Raw genomic sequence first — 16,554 nt, 5'->3', positions numbered from 1 at the left:
TGTTGTCCACTAGAAAAGCAAAACTTGAGCAATATTTTCATTTCTCTCTGCCTAGCAGCAAGGGGACAGAAATGTGGTCAAAACTAGTTTAACCACATTTTCCTAATTATGACTTTGGCTAGTGAAATGTGGGGTAAGAAAACTGGGTATACTGGAAGTTCAGAGTTCCCTGATAGTGAGAAATGCTGAGGTATCCCTGACAGGATCATAACCCATTGTTTGGGGATTATGATCTTTTTAGTGATTTCTGTGGTCCAGCCAGCTTTCCAATAAATCATTTTTTCCAAGTTAAACCAGAGTTGGTTTCTGGGAGTTGGGTATGGACAAGATAAGAACAGAAACAAAGGAAATAGACTTCACTGAAATTAAAGAAACACCATGCAAATGTCACAAGAAGTCAAATTAAATAACAAACATTATAATAATTGGTTGTTTTGTGGGATACAATTTTGAAAATATAGTATTCGGTTATGTGTATGTTATGTCTCACGGATATTGCTATGTGCTTTGTACTGAAATTAATAAATGAGAGAACTTTGCAAAATGATTACTGAACACCTACTATGAGATACTTTGGCAGTGGGAATAAGTAATGAACGAGACAAGATAGCTCCCCACATTAGTAGAACCTGAAGGTTGTTGCCATTTCAGAATTTGCTGTTGGCTTTTATAAATATATTGTGAAGTCCCAGATAAAGAACAGCAGTTAATGCTTTACCCTCCATATTGCTTATTACAAGCAACTATGTATTGACAACCAGATGCTGTTAGACTTTCTTTTTAATTGATGAAAGTATTTACAAATTGTTGTCTTTGTGATCTCTTATCATTTTAATTTATTCATTTTTTTGGTTCCTTTTACGCTGTGCTCTATTTTTTTATCCTTTCTTGAAAAAACAAGTGCTAAGTTGTAAGTAGTCATACCTTCAAGTCTCCAAGGAGAAAGCTGATAAATGTGAAGTTTTAGTTTGATTTAAAATGTGGATTCACCAGGAAGCACTCTGAGTAAAAGCACCTTTCCTGATTTTACATATTCTTTTCTGTTGATATGCTGAAGTTAACAAAGACAGTGTAAGACAGAGCTGTTCTTACGGCTTGTCCGTAGCTGAAGTCCTGGGATAACTCTCTAATTTTAGGTCTTATTTTAATGCATTGTTTTATATCAGAGAAGATGACTGTATTTTATATTACATTTAAATAAATTAAAGATACTAATAGCATTTTAGTGACCTCATAATATTTTGAGATAACGCTTTCAGTATCCTCTTATTATTTATTTCAAGACTTGAGTTCCAATGCTAAAGATGATTTTTTTATTTCAGCAATAACATTTGTTTATGTGTAGTTGTTCATACTGGGTACATTTCTTACATGATATAAATCTCTTGAAGAGAAAGAAGATAACAATTTATACATTTCAATGTATTTATTTTAAAATTAAACTCAATGAGTAGATTTTACTTCTCATTTTCACCTAGAACAACTTTTTATTTTAGGAAAGAGAATATAGGCCACTGGTTTTATTGTAAAGAGTCTTGATTTGAATTCATGTGTTCTGAATTTTAGTTCTGTACTTTTAAATGGCATCTCAGAAGTGGGTCATTTTTCTTCTTCCTTGCTTCCTTCTTCCCTCCCTCGTTTAGTGTGTGTGCATCTACTATTAATTACCTAAACTTTTTCCCACACTTCCATAGTAGGAAATCACAGAATCAACCTTTTATTTTCCTTCACATTCTTTCCTTGTCTGTTTTATTTGGTGGCTTTTCAGAGGAGCACAATCTTCTGTATATTCCTGCCTGGGAGTGACTTTCTGCATGCTGGGATTATCCACCCAAGACCCTACCTTTGGGGAGGAGGATTTACAGAAGACTGAGAAAAGATGAAACCTTCACTTTAGCCAATCAGACTTTCAGACCAAACATGAGGTTCAACAAGGTGATAGAAGTCACAGCCGTATCACCTTCACATATGCAACTGAACTTGTGACTAAGTTCTTTGTATTTATTTTTTGCTTCCTTTCCATTCTTAGGGATTAAGTGGTACACCATACTTAAGAGCATGAGCTTAAAATCTGCCTCTACTACTTATAAACTATGTAATCTTGGACAAATTTCTTGCAACTGAGTTTCCTCATCATTGGAAAACTGCAATAGTGACTGTCTCATTGGCTTATTGTGAGAATCACATATATTACATACAAAGCACAGAGAATGCTCCCTGGCACATCACAAACGTTCAATAAAAGGTATTCGGCCGGGCACGGTGGCTCATGCCTGTAATCCCAGCTACTTGGGAGGCAGAGGCGGGTGGATCACCTGAAGACAAGAGTTTAAGACGAGCATGACAAACATAGTGAAACCCCATCTCTACTAAAAATACAAAAAAAAAAAAAAAAATAGCTGGGCGTGGTGGTGGGTGCCTGTAATCCCAGCTACTTAGGAGGCTGAGGCAAGAGAATCAATTGAACCCAGGAGGCAGAGGTTGCAGTGAGCCAATATCACGCCACTGCACTCCAGCCAGGGCGACAGTGCGAGACTCCATCTCAAAATAAATAAAGAAATAAAGAAATAAATATTTTAAAAACTTAAGTATTCTTCTTAGAGCAATAATAAAAGATTTTTGTTACCTCTTATGTGAATTATGTTATTATGAAATTCTAACTGGGAGGCCTTATTCTCCTGAACACTTGAGTCATATTCCTCTTTTTAAGTACAATTGACCATGTCTATGAGTTTTAAAGTTTCCACACTGCCTATGGAGTCAAATTTGTTTCATCTAATATTTAAAATGTTTGCAGTCTGGCCCCATCAGTCATTCAAGTCTCAATTCCTAGGGGATCAAAAGTAAATTTCAGCCAAAATGGCTTACTAAATGTGTTATAAATAAAGTTTGGGCTGCCTTACACTGTTGCTCAGAGAGATATTTGACATGCCTTTAACTTACCTGCGTGCATTTCAAAAGATTTATTATCATAAGAGATTGTAAAAGGAAAGAGCATGTAAAAGGAATTAGCATAATCTAATATGTTTTATCCACCCAGGGCAAGGAATTTTGAGAGACATTCCAAATATTTTGTTTGATTTAATTTTCCCAGTACAGTTCCCATCAGTGTTAGCCTGATTTATAGAAAAATTTGAATCTCTGAAATATTTTTATTTGTCACTTATACTTCAATAAAGGAAGAAGTAAAAAAAGAGTTATAAGCTTAGAGAAGTTAAGTAACTTGACTGATGTGAACTCCATTGCCCACATGGTTACTGATGATCAGATAGCTGAGAATAGAAATGAAGCTAAATATCTTTTATTTCTTAAAGCTTAAGCCAAATTTGGATAAATATGAAGTATATATTTAACATTTTTATTTAAATTAAACAATATATTTTTCCTTGGCATGCTTCCCCTTTTTGTCCCCTCCAAAATCTAAGCTATTCTATAATATTTGTGCAGTTATAGCAAATTTGACCGATGATTCCATTTTTGTTTTCACAGAAGTATCGGAATGACACGGTCTAACATATTTCCTGGTATTCAGATCTTTGTTTGCTAGGAGGAGTTTGATTATATTTTCATTCTGTGAATTTCTCTAGAAATTATGACACTGTTCTTCCCACCCTTGCCAGTAATGTTAACGAACCTGGGTTTGTGAAAAATTTCCTCTTCTGTTTAGTCATTTCATTATTTTCATGATGTGTGTTGTTTGTATTTCTATCAAGTTGAGAATTTCATCAATTAGTATTGTTAAAAGCATAAAATGTGTGTGTGTATGTGTGTATTTTGTGTGCCTATTCAGCATACTGAACATACAAACGTTCAATGTGATATTTCAACTTTATTTCTTTTTTTTGTTTACTACATTATGGTATACCACATGAAAGTCAATTTTAATCCTATGGTTAATATTTAAAAAGTCTTATGAATTAGTTATTTAATACTTTCTAGTAACATTTTGAAATCCTGTCTATCAAGAGATCTGAGGTATAGATATTATGTTTATGTTTTAGATGTTTAAAACCTTTTGTTTAATAACTGCTCAAAATTTGGGAAAGGTCATGGCTGAATGGCCTTAAATAACATACCTGAGTCTTAGGAATCTGAGATGAAAAGCTAGGGCTAAATGATAAAACATTCTTTCTTCTACAGGAAGGTTTGTGTGAAGAATGAATTTATAGACATTTATCATATTTCTGAATGAAATCATATATATATAATAGTGTCAGTTAAAACTCCAGTCCTGGAATGATTCCAAACTAGATGGTGCTTTTCCTTTATAAACTATATGCCCTTGGACATGTTTCTCAACCACTTTAACCTTAGTTTCTCATCTAAAAGTGAAGTTAATACTACTTTTTACCTCAAAGCAAAATGAATGGTTTCAGGTCTATGTGGAGCCCACAACCTTCATGACAGGAAAGTCAGAGAGACTGGCAGGTTGCATGTGCCAACTTTCCCTAGAAATTTTGAGAAAGTAACCAGGAAGTCTAAGAAAAGATAGCTAACAGATTTTTTTGTTCCATTTGCTCCTCAAGTTGAGAAACAAGATGGGAGCAAACAGGATCAACAAGCTTCCTTTAGGGGCAGAAAAGATAAGACATTGGTTCTTTTGGTGGATTGACAAAGGTGTTTCCATGGGTAATAATGTTTTGGCTGAGAGATGTCAGTTAGCACAGGAAGCAACACAGTGGGATTGGCCAAAAAAGAAAAAGGATGAAATAATTATGTATTTGGAATTTGTCTGAATATTAACAAAGGCGGGGAAAATTTGGTCTATAATACACCTAGAATTGTTTTCTTCTTATTTAATCTGTTGTGTGTAAAAGGATGTAAGTGACAACCTCCAATTATTACAGAACACCATGTTTTACACCATATTTACTCCAGTTTTGGATGATGAGTTCTATACCTGGCACAGACACATACAACACGTTGTAGAATTTAAAAATATTTTGCTAAATGAATGAGAATTAACTTATTGATACTACTACTAATATCTGTCAAGAATATATTTTGGATAGTTTATGTCATTGTTAAATAACGTAAATAACTAAATAGCTAGAAAAAAAGTCTAAGCTTCTAGAGTAGTGTTTGCAAAACAAACGCTCAATAAATGCCTGTTGAATAAATGCAAGTGGGATCTCCTAGTTGCATATATTGTTGAACTATCATTTAACTGCAGAGAATAATGGCCAATCCAAGAGAGATTTTTTGCTAGGGAATTCTGTAATCTTGAGGTGCTCATACATGAAATAAACATTTATTCCCTATGAATTCTAAAATAAATATTTTATATAACTTTTAAATTAACATGAAAGTACCTTCAATTCTGCATATAGGGATGAGAAGCTATCATATGCAGTGTGAAATCATGGAAGAAAATTCAGAGGCTTAGAATACAGTGGAGTTAGCTGCATTCCTGTAGGTGTTTAATCAATATTGGAGAATAAACACAAATAAATTGAGAACCGGGAAGTTTAGAGTAAATAAAGAGTATTGTTAATACAGCTAATTCCGTGTATATGTTTTCAACATGTCAAATATAAAATGGGCACCAAAATTTAATTTGGCTAAAGATAATATTGTTTGACTCTATTAAATGTTTATATGCACTCAACAATTTTGACTCACCAAAGTCCATCATTTTAAAATTGGCTACTCCTCTATTTTATGAGATTAAGAGTAACATGAGTATCATGTATTATTCATAAATGCTTGAAACACATTCTGGCTAATTTTGAATATTATAGCCTCTAAGGAATTTTTTTAAAAGAAAAATGAAAATTGTGATGGCAAATATATTCATAATCCTGCTCAATCAGCAGTTTTGCTGCTAGTAATGTTTGGATGCTCACAACAAGTCTACTGAATTGCTGGAGTGCAACACAGCTCGTTGGCTATTTTTGATTTTTTTAATGTTTTCTTTTAAATGTGTGGCATTCAGCTAATTATATGACTAAAAATCTGACTCAACCACAGAGTTGTTAATTTACCAGCAACATGTGGACATTGTATTACTCTATTTTCCAGGGAAAATGTATGTGTATTCTTCCCCAGGAAAATGAACAAGCTGGACTCCTAAATCCACAAAGGGTTGTATTTTATGAAGGGTCTTCTGTCTTATTTTCTTTACCTCAGTTACTATCCTTGACAAAGTCTGATTGGGCTCTGCTCGGATCCTCAAGACTCTGCATGTGGACTTGTTACTCTTTGATCTCCAGTTGCTCTTTTAGTTAGCACCATACTCATTTAACATTCATTAATTAAATCAAATGTTGGTTTGTTTCCTAAATTAACCTGTTCTCCATAAATATTCTTATTCCGTTAGCTTCCTTTTGCTTTCAAAGTGGAAAGCATTTATCTTTCAGCCTTCAGCTTTAATTGATGAGCATCTTACCACCTCTTGAGAAATTCATGGCCAGAAAATCAAGAGTGGGTATTGGCAAATATGGATAGGGGGTGGGATGTTTAAAGATGTGGCAAGAAAAAGTATACAGTAATTGAGTGATTTTTTTTCCTGAAGGGATAATTCAGCAGAATATATCATTTTTATTCTATTTAATTGGGTTGGTTTTTACTAGTTTTACTATTATAGTGAAAATAAAGTATAAATGCAATCAGAATCCTCTAAAAAGAAATTACTGAGGGTTTGTTGTAGTGGAAAAATATGTCTGAAGCCACTTCCCCGACAGGAACATGTTAACTGTAATGTTACATATATTCTCCCTATTTTACCTAAAGAAGTGTCAGTAATAATGATGTCCAGAATATACTTTTCCCCATAGTATCCAAATTCATGTGATAACTAGCTTCATTGGGAGTTTAGATTACTTTTAATATTTCTGTAGAGCACATTTTAGGACTTTAAAATGATCAAGTCCTTGATCTTCCTTGAGTTCCACAAGAAGGTGTTCACTTTGACAAGTATTCACATGCAGCAAATATTTTTCTAGGTAGTCCTGTTTGTAATATTCTTACCATAATGAGAATGAATAATATCTAATCATAATTAGTGGTATGAATCATGAGTAGAAACAAATACATACTCTGTCATATAATATAGTGGGTGTAATTAAAGATACCTAAATTGAAAAGATAATAATCTTTAATTTATACTTTCTAAATAATATTGTGTTAATATTTTTCCCTCAGTAGCTAACCCTAAATAACATAGAATTTGAGAAGAAATATATTTGTTGTTGTAGCTAAATATTGTCAGAGATCTAGGAAGTAACAAGATATATTAATTAAGAGAGATAAGGAATGATATATAAGAGTAATTTTAGTATCAGAACACATACTTTACTTTTTAATTAAAATGTTTAATAATTCGATTAATGTGACAAAATACACAAGGAAGAGAAATGTAAGGAACTTTCATAATGTAGCCAAACATGCAAAAATGCAGAAAAAGAAAATCCCTTCCCTTGAAAGGCTGATAAAAGTATTAAAAATAGTTTCATATTTTCATGAAGGGTTTGATTGAATCGATTCAAACAACTTTTTCCCAATACAGTAAACTCTTGTTTATCAAAATCTAACTTTTCTTTTATCAACTAAAACCTACCTTTTTAAAAGCAAGTTAAAAATAGGGTTTTTTTTAAAAAACAAATAAGCTATTTTTAAAATCAAGTATAAAAAGGTCTATGTGACCGATCAAAGAAGCATCAGAAATTGGTTAAAGGCCAAATTCAAGGTGCTTTTCAAAGCTTTCTTCTAATATAAGAATGTTATATTAGATTATATAAATATAAATAACAGGTTATATAAATAACATCAGTCCCAAGCTCTTCAAAACCTTATGGCTCTAGTGGAGAAAACAGTACAACATATTCTGTTCTTTCCCTACATATGCATTCCCCAGGGATGCATACGTCCGAAAAGGGAAAACAGATATTTTGAGGATGGCCTAAAATAACAGGAAGGCTGATATTTGATCTTATAGTAAGAGCTTTTCTGTATTACTTAAAACCCCAGAAAGTCATATTAAATATGATATCTCCACTTTTCTTATTTTTTCTTCCCCATTTATACCTATAGAAAACAATTGTAAATATGTTTGTGTAAAACACTATAAGGAATTGCACTTTTCCCCTAACCTCAGCGTGTAAGTAAAGCCAACTTTATTTCCTTACATTTACAAAGTTGTTGAAATGACTTAAGCTTTACAAGTGGTGCAGATTAGAATGTCAAGTCCAGTGTGTTTTATTTACTTGTAGAGCAGCATGTGGTTTAAATTGACTACTGCATGGCCAAAGAACACTTGTGAATTTACCATCATAAATTCTCTGATTACAAATTCAAATTGTGTGGTTTTATGAGATAATAGCAAAGGGTACTCTTAGACAACAGGTTGAATTCATGTAAGTGGCATTTTGAGCCCTGTACTGGGAGTGTATATTTTTATTGCAGGCAGTATTCCTGCACGTGCAGAGACTTACTGAAAATTTAATCTTACCAAGTAGATGATCTTTTGGTTTTCTTTTCACATGGTTAAAAGAATGCTCATTTCCCATTCTTCTTTTCATGAACACCATTTTACCAGTGAATATTTCTTTTTTTTTTTCATTTGTCCCATTAATTTTTTCCTCTTCAGGTGTAATCTAGCTCCTGTGGTGGAGTTTGCTGCAGATGTGGGAACTAAATCAGATTTTATTACCATGAATCCATCAGTTGTACAAAGAGCGTTTGGAGGCTTTCGAAATGAGAGTGACAGAGAAAAATTTGTGCATAGACTTTCCATGCTGAATGACAGTGTCCTTTGGATTCCTGCTTTCATGGTCAAAGGAGGAGAGAAGCACGTGGAGTGGGTTAATGCATTAATCCTTAAGAATAAACTGAAAGTGCGAACTGCCTATCCATCATTGAGACTTATTCATGCTGTCAGAGGGTAAGTGACTGGAAAGGACCAGTTTGTCCTTGGCACAGTGGAACACATATAACTAAACATTTTCCCTAGATAAGAATAAGCTTCAGTAAAATCTCCAAATGGATATATGTTTCCGTTATTTTATAATGGTTACTCTATTTACAAACTTGAAGTTTGTTTAGGTATGATATGATTTTAACTCACCCTCTTTTTTGAAAAAGCAAATTGTTGAACCTGGCACTTATTTATGTCTGTTCATGAACAAACTACTAATTTTTATATTTTTGCACTAAAAAGTAATAAGAATTCATAGTAAAATTAATGAGTTTTGGGTAAGGAAACTACAACAGAAGTGCTGAATGGCTAGTGGGCAATATTATGTAAGCATAAATGTTAGATATATTTAAGGAGCAATTAAGTCCCATCTGTAGCCAAGAGGCCTACTAGTGAGAAAGGAGGCTGGCTGCGATAAAATGCCTTAATGCTTCCCCTCAAAGTCACAGATGCTCTTTTAATGAATTAAGCCAACATTTCCCTTTTATTAACACAAGTTCAGAAAAAAGCATTAAAATATAAACTCTTGCTTAAAAGTGGCAAATGACGAAAAGGCCAAATTCACGCATGCACACATATAAGTATATAAAGTAGATAAACCACAGATGAGAAATTATGTATTTTTACTGGAAGTGTACTGAGTGTCAGATACTGTAGCTTCAAAAATGAAGAGCTGATCACTGCCTTTAAAAAATGCATAGGCTTTATGGTACAGACAGAGGCATATACAATTCACTAGTGGCCTAATAGGGGAATATATTGTCAGAGGTGTATAATTTGTCCCTCGGGTTCACAAAGACACTTGGAAAGTGAACCAAACGTTTGAACTGGACTTTAGAAACAGAATAGCAATTGCCAGAGGGATAAAAGAAAGAGAATAAGAAAACCAAACAGAAGGAAATGCTGTTGCATTATTAGAGGGTACCAGGTCAAGCAAATGATGAAGTGCACAGTAAACGTATGGAATAATGGAGTCTGTTGTGGAACACTGGAATACAAAGTTGGAAAAGTAACTTGGGGTGTGGTTGAGAAGGGAATTGAGTTTATGCTACATGAAGCACAGTTAGATGTCTGAATTTAAGAAGAAATCTTGTAACTGCAGACATTTATTTGACAAGGACAAGAAAAATGCCAGAGGCATAAAAACCAATTAGGCTTTTGATTAATTTACTCATAAGATAATAAAGATGTAAGACAGAAGCAGTGGACTTGGGAAGGAAGGGCAAGTTCAGGGGGCTAATTAAATATAATGGATACAAGTCCTGAAAAAAACAGGTTTCCAAGCCCAGATTTAAAAATAGTTTCTTATACTGTAATAGGAACTGGGCTAAGGTATTTTTGTTTTGTTCCTGAGATAATTTCCTGCAAGGATTTACCATTTCCTGTTTAAATCTCTAGATAGTTTCTTGTATTGTATTATTCTGCACACAATTAAATTACAATTTTTTTTTTTTTTTTGGTTTGGTTTTGTTTTGTTTTTTGAGACAGAGTCTTGCTGTGTCGCCCAGGCTGGAGTGCAGTGGTGCAATCTCGGCTCACTGCAAGCTCTGCCTCCCGGGTTCGTGCCATTCTCCTGCCTCAGCCTCCCGAGTAGCTGGGACTACAGGCGCCTACCATCACACCCAGCTAATTTTTTGTATTTTTAGTAGAGACTGGGTTTCACTGTGTTAGCCAGGATGGTCTCGATCTCCTGACCTCATGATCCGCCCGCCTTGGCCTCCCAAAGTGCTGGGTTTACAGGCATGAGCCACCGCACCTCGCCTAAATTGCATTCTTATAATTAGATCATGGTTACTCAACAAACATTCTCTTGGTGTTTGACAGGAAGTTTCAACAAAATAAAATAAAAATACATGCATTTGGAGAATAAGTCACTGCTTTTTTTTTAATTACAAATATCCCTGGTAATTACAATTTGACTCTTAAAAAAATGTACATCTTAAGAAACTGTAACATTACAGTGCATTGTGTTAAGAACATGTCTGTTTGGGTATCATATTATTCTGAAAAACACCCTAAAAAGATAACTTTTCCATCTTAAACACACACACACACACACACACACACACACACACACACACAAACACATTCCAGTGATAGATTAAGTTTTAGAAAGAAATAATCTGAAATAAGTCCTCCCTGACTATGGAAAACTAATGAGAAAACTTAAGATTACTCTGAATTAGTACCTTTGTTTCCTAGATTTTGGTTTATATTTCTCAATCCAATACCAAAACCAAAGCATGAAATAAGAGGAGTGACTGCAGTAGTGCATTTTCAGTAAGTTAGAATCCAGATAGTGTTATATATGATTAACAGTGAATACACATGGGTTTTTACAGATATTTTAAACATAAACTTTGCAGATTCTTTTAGTAATTTAACAAGACTCCTATGTTTTGTCCTATTCACTTTTATAACCATTATAAATATAAACTACTTCACTAATTCCTAACCATTTTATTCCAAAGAGCAACAAGGCCAAACTTCTGACCACTGGTGAAAGCAAAGGTATGCTTTTTTTTTGGTTACTGTGAATTAGATATATTTTCTAAACTGATTCTGTAGAAATAGCTTCTCTCTCCACCTTCCTGTTCACAAATCTACATATACTCTCTTAAAGTGTCAAGGTATTGAGTTCTAAACTGTGGCCAAGAATAATAAAAGTAGCTCTAGAGAGGCTTGTGACTTTTCAGATAGAATGGAAATTTGTACACGTGGTGTACGTGTGAAAGGCAACTTCATTTATGGATTTTATTGAAACTAATACATTGATGTATGTAAGATAGCATTTTGACATAATGTGTGTACTTGCTACTGGAACTGTAAACGAAAATAAGGAAGTGTGAGGGCTGATGAAACAAAAATGATTTATGTGATATGAAAGCAAAGGCAAACTCCCCAAAAAACTATTCTTTAAGTAACTGTTTTACATCTCCTTTGACTTACCTTTCTGAAACCCTGTGGTTAATACAGTTCAGCAAAGTAAGAAGTTTCATATCCTCTGTTGATTACTGGAGTTGGTTGCCTCTCATGAGCAATTAAAGCACCCAAGACACAGAATTTAGGGTGTGTATTATCATAATGTTAAAATGTGAAGGCTCTTCCAAGTACTGCAATTAAAATAAAAAGTTTAAGTGATTTGTAAAACAAGATTCCTGAACACAATGAGGATCATTTAGATAGTTTTCATACGGTCAGACATCATTACTTAAACATTTTGCCCTCTAAAAACTGTGATTCCCTACTAACTTTAAAAACCTATTTAATTTTAGATTTTTCTAAAAGCTCTAAAGATGAAACCATCAGTCACAAAATTCAGATACTCTTACGTATTGTTTTAATGTATTGTCATTCTTCTGAAACCATATTCAGTAAAACAGAAGGAAAAGATATATAGGTAGATTCATAATTTAAAAAGAATCTTGAAAAATAGTAAGAGAGTAATCTAATGGGGACAAATCAGATATATAAATTACAAGTGTAAGAGAATGTATGAAAGCATAAAATTGGTGTGGGATTCCCACTTTTTTATTGGTATTTCTTCAGAAGCCCCACATAGGCTGCATTTTTCAAATTAACATTTTGTATTTTTTTTTTTTTTATAAACAATGGAGCAATTCTGGGCCCAGTGCAGTGGCTCATGTCAGTGATCCCAAAAGTTTGGGAGGCTAAGGTGGGTGGATTACCTGAGGTCAGGAGCTCGAGACGAGCCTGGCCAACATGGCGAAACCCCGCCTCTACTAAAAATACAAAAAAGAGCCAGATGTGGTGGCACACACCTGTAGTCCCCGCTACTTGGCAGGCTGAGGCAGGAGAATCTCTTGAACCCAGGGAGGCAGAGGTTGCAGTGAGCCGAGCTCATGCTACTGCACTCCAGCCTGGATGACACAGTGATACTCCTTCTCAAAAAAAAAAAAAAAAAATGAGTGCAGCAAATACGATAGTAAGCATGAAGAGGGGATTTGGGGACTTCAAAGTCATTGAAAAATTTGATTACAAAATGTAAAATAAAAACTTCTTATTTATACAGTTCTAAGAAAATTATTAATATACAACTTAACATCTTAATAACCTGTTTAAATTAGTGACAGTTTTATATAATATTTTGAATTATTATCTAAGACATAGCTCAAAATACATTTTTATAAAATACTTAGAGTTAGGTAAAAATTCTTATTTTACAGTTGCTTTAATTTGACTAGTAATAACCAAGTGTTGTTTTTACTTTGGTGGGATGATTATACTTAATTTTCTTACTTTCAATATGGGAAAAACACAAACATTAAGAAAGTATATCCTCAGTTTCACTATTGAACTATGACAGATAATTTCTTAAGAATCCTTCCAAAAAACCTATAGATAGATAGATAGAGAAGCATATTTTAAAATTGTTTTATATGCACAAACCTAAATATGTATTTATTGTGGTAGCTCTACAACTCGAATCATATGTAATCTTTTGCACTTTATTTTTTTTTTTGAGATGGAGTCTTGCTCTGTCGCTATTTTTTAAATTAACATGACATTTTCTCAACAACACATAAATACAGCTTGTTTTTTTTAATAGGAAAGTATATTCCATTATATACTTTTCTATAATGTATTTAACCAATCTTGTTTGATGGACATTTGTATTACTTCTCATCTGTTCTTGTTGTATATAATTTTATTTTGTTATTAAAAATATTTTAAATTATAGGAAAAAGGAGAGGTAGGGAAAGTAAATATACAATTCTGATTAGCTGATTTTATAAACTAATAGTATATTTTAAAATATAAAATTAATATATGCTTACAATAGGCCAGGCACGGTGGCTCATGCCTGTAATCCCATCACTTTGGGAGACCGAGGCGGGTGGATCACTTGAGATCAGGAGTTTCAGACCAGCCTGGCCAGCATGGCAAAACCCTGTCTCTAATAAAAAATACAAAAATTAGCCAGGCATGGTGGCGCATGCCTGTAATCCCAGCTACTAGGGAAGCTGAGGCAGGAAAATCACTTAAGCCCAGGAGGCAGAAGTTGCAATGAGTTGAGATTATGCCACTGCACTCCACCCTGGGCAACAGTGTGAGATTCCATCTCAAAAAAAAAAAAAAAAAAGTATGCTTACAATAATAATTCTGAACAAATAATTATATATAAACTAGTCTTATATTACCTTTTCAATTACAGTATCCGGAAGTAACAAGTTAATATTTGCTCTTATTCATCTATCCTTTTTGTCTGTTTATATATATATATACACACACACATCTTATATATATACATCATATATATATATACACATCTACACAATATGTATTCATTTAGAATGTGTTTTTTTCCCACAAAAAAGGGAATTTTAATAAACACAGAGGTATGCATGGGTTTAAACCTACTGAATACTGTATAATATGTTCCCTTCTGAAAATGTCATCTGTATTCAGATATTTTAATTTTAAACATTAATTTTAAACATTAAGCTTTTGATCTCTTGATATTCGAGTCTGGGAAAAAATGTTAAAATATTTACTTTTTAATCCTTTGGCCCCTGCTAATTATTATGAACTATTATTACAAGATTTAAATGCAAAATGAGATATTTAACTCAATTACCTTATAAATTTTTATGGCCCCTTAGTTTTTTTTTTAATTTTTACTTTTTTTAATTCTACTCTAACAAAAGTAATATATATGTACTATTTTGTCACCACATTATAAGTAGCAATTTGTTTTAATATAATGGGGGTTATGCTCTCATTAAATTAATAAGCTTCTACTTTGTATTAATCAAGATAAACACTTGGATTGAGTACTCACAGATGACATTGATAAATGTATATAATATTCTGTGATGTCACCATCATAGTAAATAATTCTAAAGTTATTTACCATTTTTAAACTTACATCTTTCTCAAAAAAATTTTAAAGGTAATTCATTTCATATAGATTTTTAAAATTTTGATTCCATGAGTAGTAATATGGTGCAAAAGTACTTGTGGGTTTTGCCATTGAAAGTAATGGCAAAAACTATGATTACTTTTGCACCAGCCTAATACTTTTGGTTTTTGTTATTTATCTTTTAGTGGAGAATACATAAGATACCTGTATACTTTAAAAAATAGAGTCTTTTGTAGTGATTGCAAAGGACGAGTATGTGTAAGATAAATGGGCTACATAAACTGCCTTAGATTTGCCTGGAATTAAGAATTTTTGTTTTTATTAGAAATAGTTGGTAAACATCTCATGCCCTACAACAGTGTTTTTTTGTTTGTTTTTTTGTTTATTTTTTTTTGGGGGGGGGTTCTTTTTTAAGACAGAGCCTTGCTCTGACGCGCAGGCTGGAATGCAGTGGTGCAATATCGGCTCACTGCAACCTCCACCTCCTGAGTTCAAGCGATTGATTCTTCTGCCTCAGCCTCCCCAGTAGCTGCGACTACAGGAATGAGGCACCACGCCTGGCTAACTTTTTTTTTTATCTCTGTTTTTAGTAGGGATGGGGTTTCACCATGTTGGCCAGGCTGCTCTCGAACTGCTAACCTCAGGTGATCCATCCGCCTTGGCCTCCCAAAGTGCGGGGATTACAGGCGTGAGCCACCGCACTCAGCCAGCAGTGTTTCTTAAATTCAAGCTCACATATGTATTTTGGAGGTTCTGCGAAAATTTTCTTGATTTTAAAGAGGATTTGAACAATTCTAAGAACACTGACGCAGAGAATTTTGAAGAATTACGCAGAAATTTGATTTCCAAGGAAGATGAAAACAAACCTTTCCTATTCTGACTTTAGACAAGACTGTTTAAATCCTTGAGTGTCAGATTTATAACCATTAAAATATAGGCATTGATGTATATAATCCTATAGATTCCTCTGGGCTCTAAGAATCACTGGTTCTGAGCTTTGTCCTTACACATGGGAATATTCAAACTGTCACAAAAAAAACTCTTGTCCTTAATTAAACATCCTCAGGAATGTATTCTCTGTAACTTCCTAAAGAGGTTCATTAAATTTTTGGTAATCATGATAATAAAGATAGATTTCTGGCTGGGTGTGGTGGCTCACGTCTGTAATCCCAGCACTTTGGGAGGCCGAGGCGGGTGGATCACGAGGTCAGGAGATCGAGACCATCCTGGCTAACATGGTGAAACCCCGTCTCTACTAAAAATACAAAAAATTAGCCGGGCGTGGAGGCGGGCGCCTGTAGTCCCAGCTACTCGGGAGGCTGAGGCAGGAGAATGGCGTCAACCTGGGAGGCGGAGCTTGCAGTGAGCCGAGATTGTGCCACTGCACTCCAGCCTAGGTGACAGAGCAAGACTCCGTCTCAAAAAAAAAAAAAAAGATAGCTTTCTAAAGTATTTCTTCTTTAAAGTCATTTTCTCTTGATATTTATTCTTTACATGTTTCAACACCACAATTAAGTTAACCCACCATCATCTAAATGTTTATTTGACAGCAGAAGAAATATATATAAGAAATATATATGCACACATAGACACACATAGTTACACATTCATATATATAAGCATGTATATATACGTAGGTAAATATTATATAAAACGAATAGACAGACATGTTTGTTGCTGAATTTGCCCTTTCTTTGATTTCTGCAATTATTAATTTTTTTAAAAATGCATAACTTCTTTGATAAATGTCAACTGT

General features: G+C 33.7%; 1 protein-coding gene across 1 annotated transcript in view; it reads left to right on the top strand.

Annotated features, from left to right (window-relative positions):
* The window catches only part of ST8SIA4 (ST8 alpha-N-acetyl-neuraminide alpha-2,8-sialyltransferase 4), a 99,122-nt gene that overhangs the window by 38,977 nt on the left and 43,591 nt on the right, over nt 1-16,554 (top strand). The window contains 1 exon segment of the mRNA XM_063612831.1: nt 8,588-8,881. Within this exon segment, the coding sequence (XP_063468901.1) occupies nt 8,588-8,881 (294 nt within the window).

This window comes from Symphalangus syndactylus, chromosome 11 (assembly GCF_028878055.3).
Source record: "Symphalangus syndactylus isolate Jambi chromosome 11, NHGRI_mSymSyn1-v2.1_pri, whole genome shotgun sequence".
In the NCBI taxonomy this organism is placed as follows: Eukaryota; Metazoa; Chordata; class Mammalia; order Primates; family Hylobatidae; genus Symphalangus; species Symphalangus syndactylus.
The sequence above is the reverse complement of the archived record's forward strand: the minus strand, read 5'-3'. Positions and strand labels throughout refer to the sequence as shown.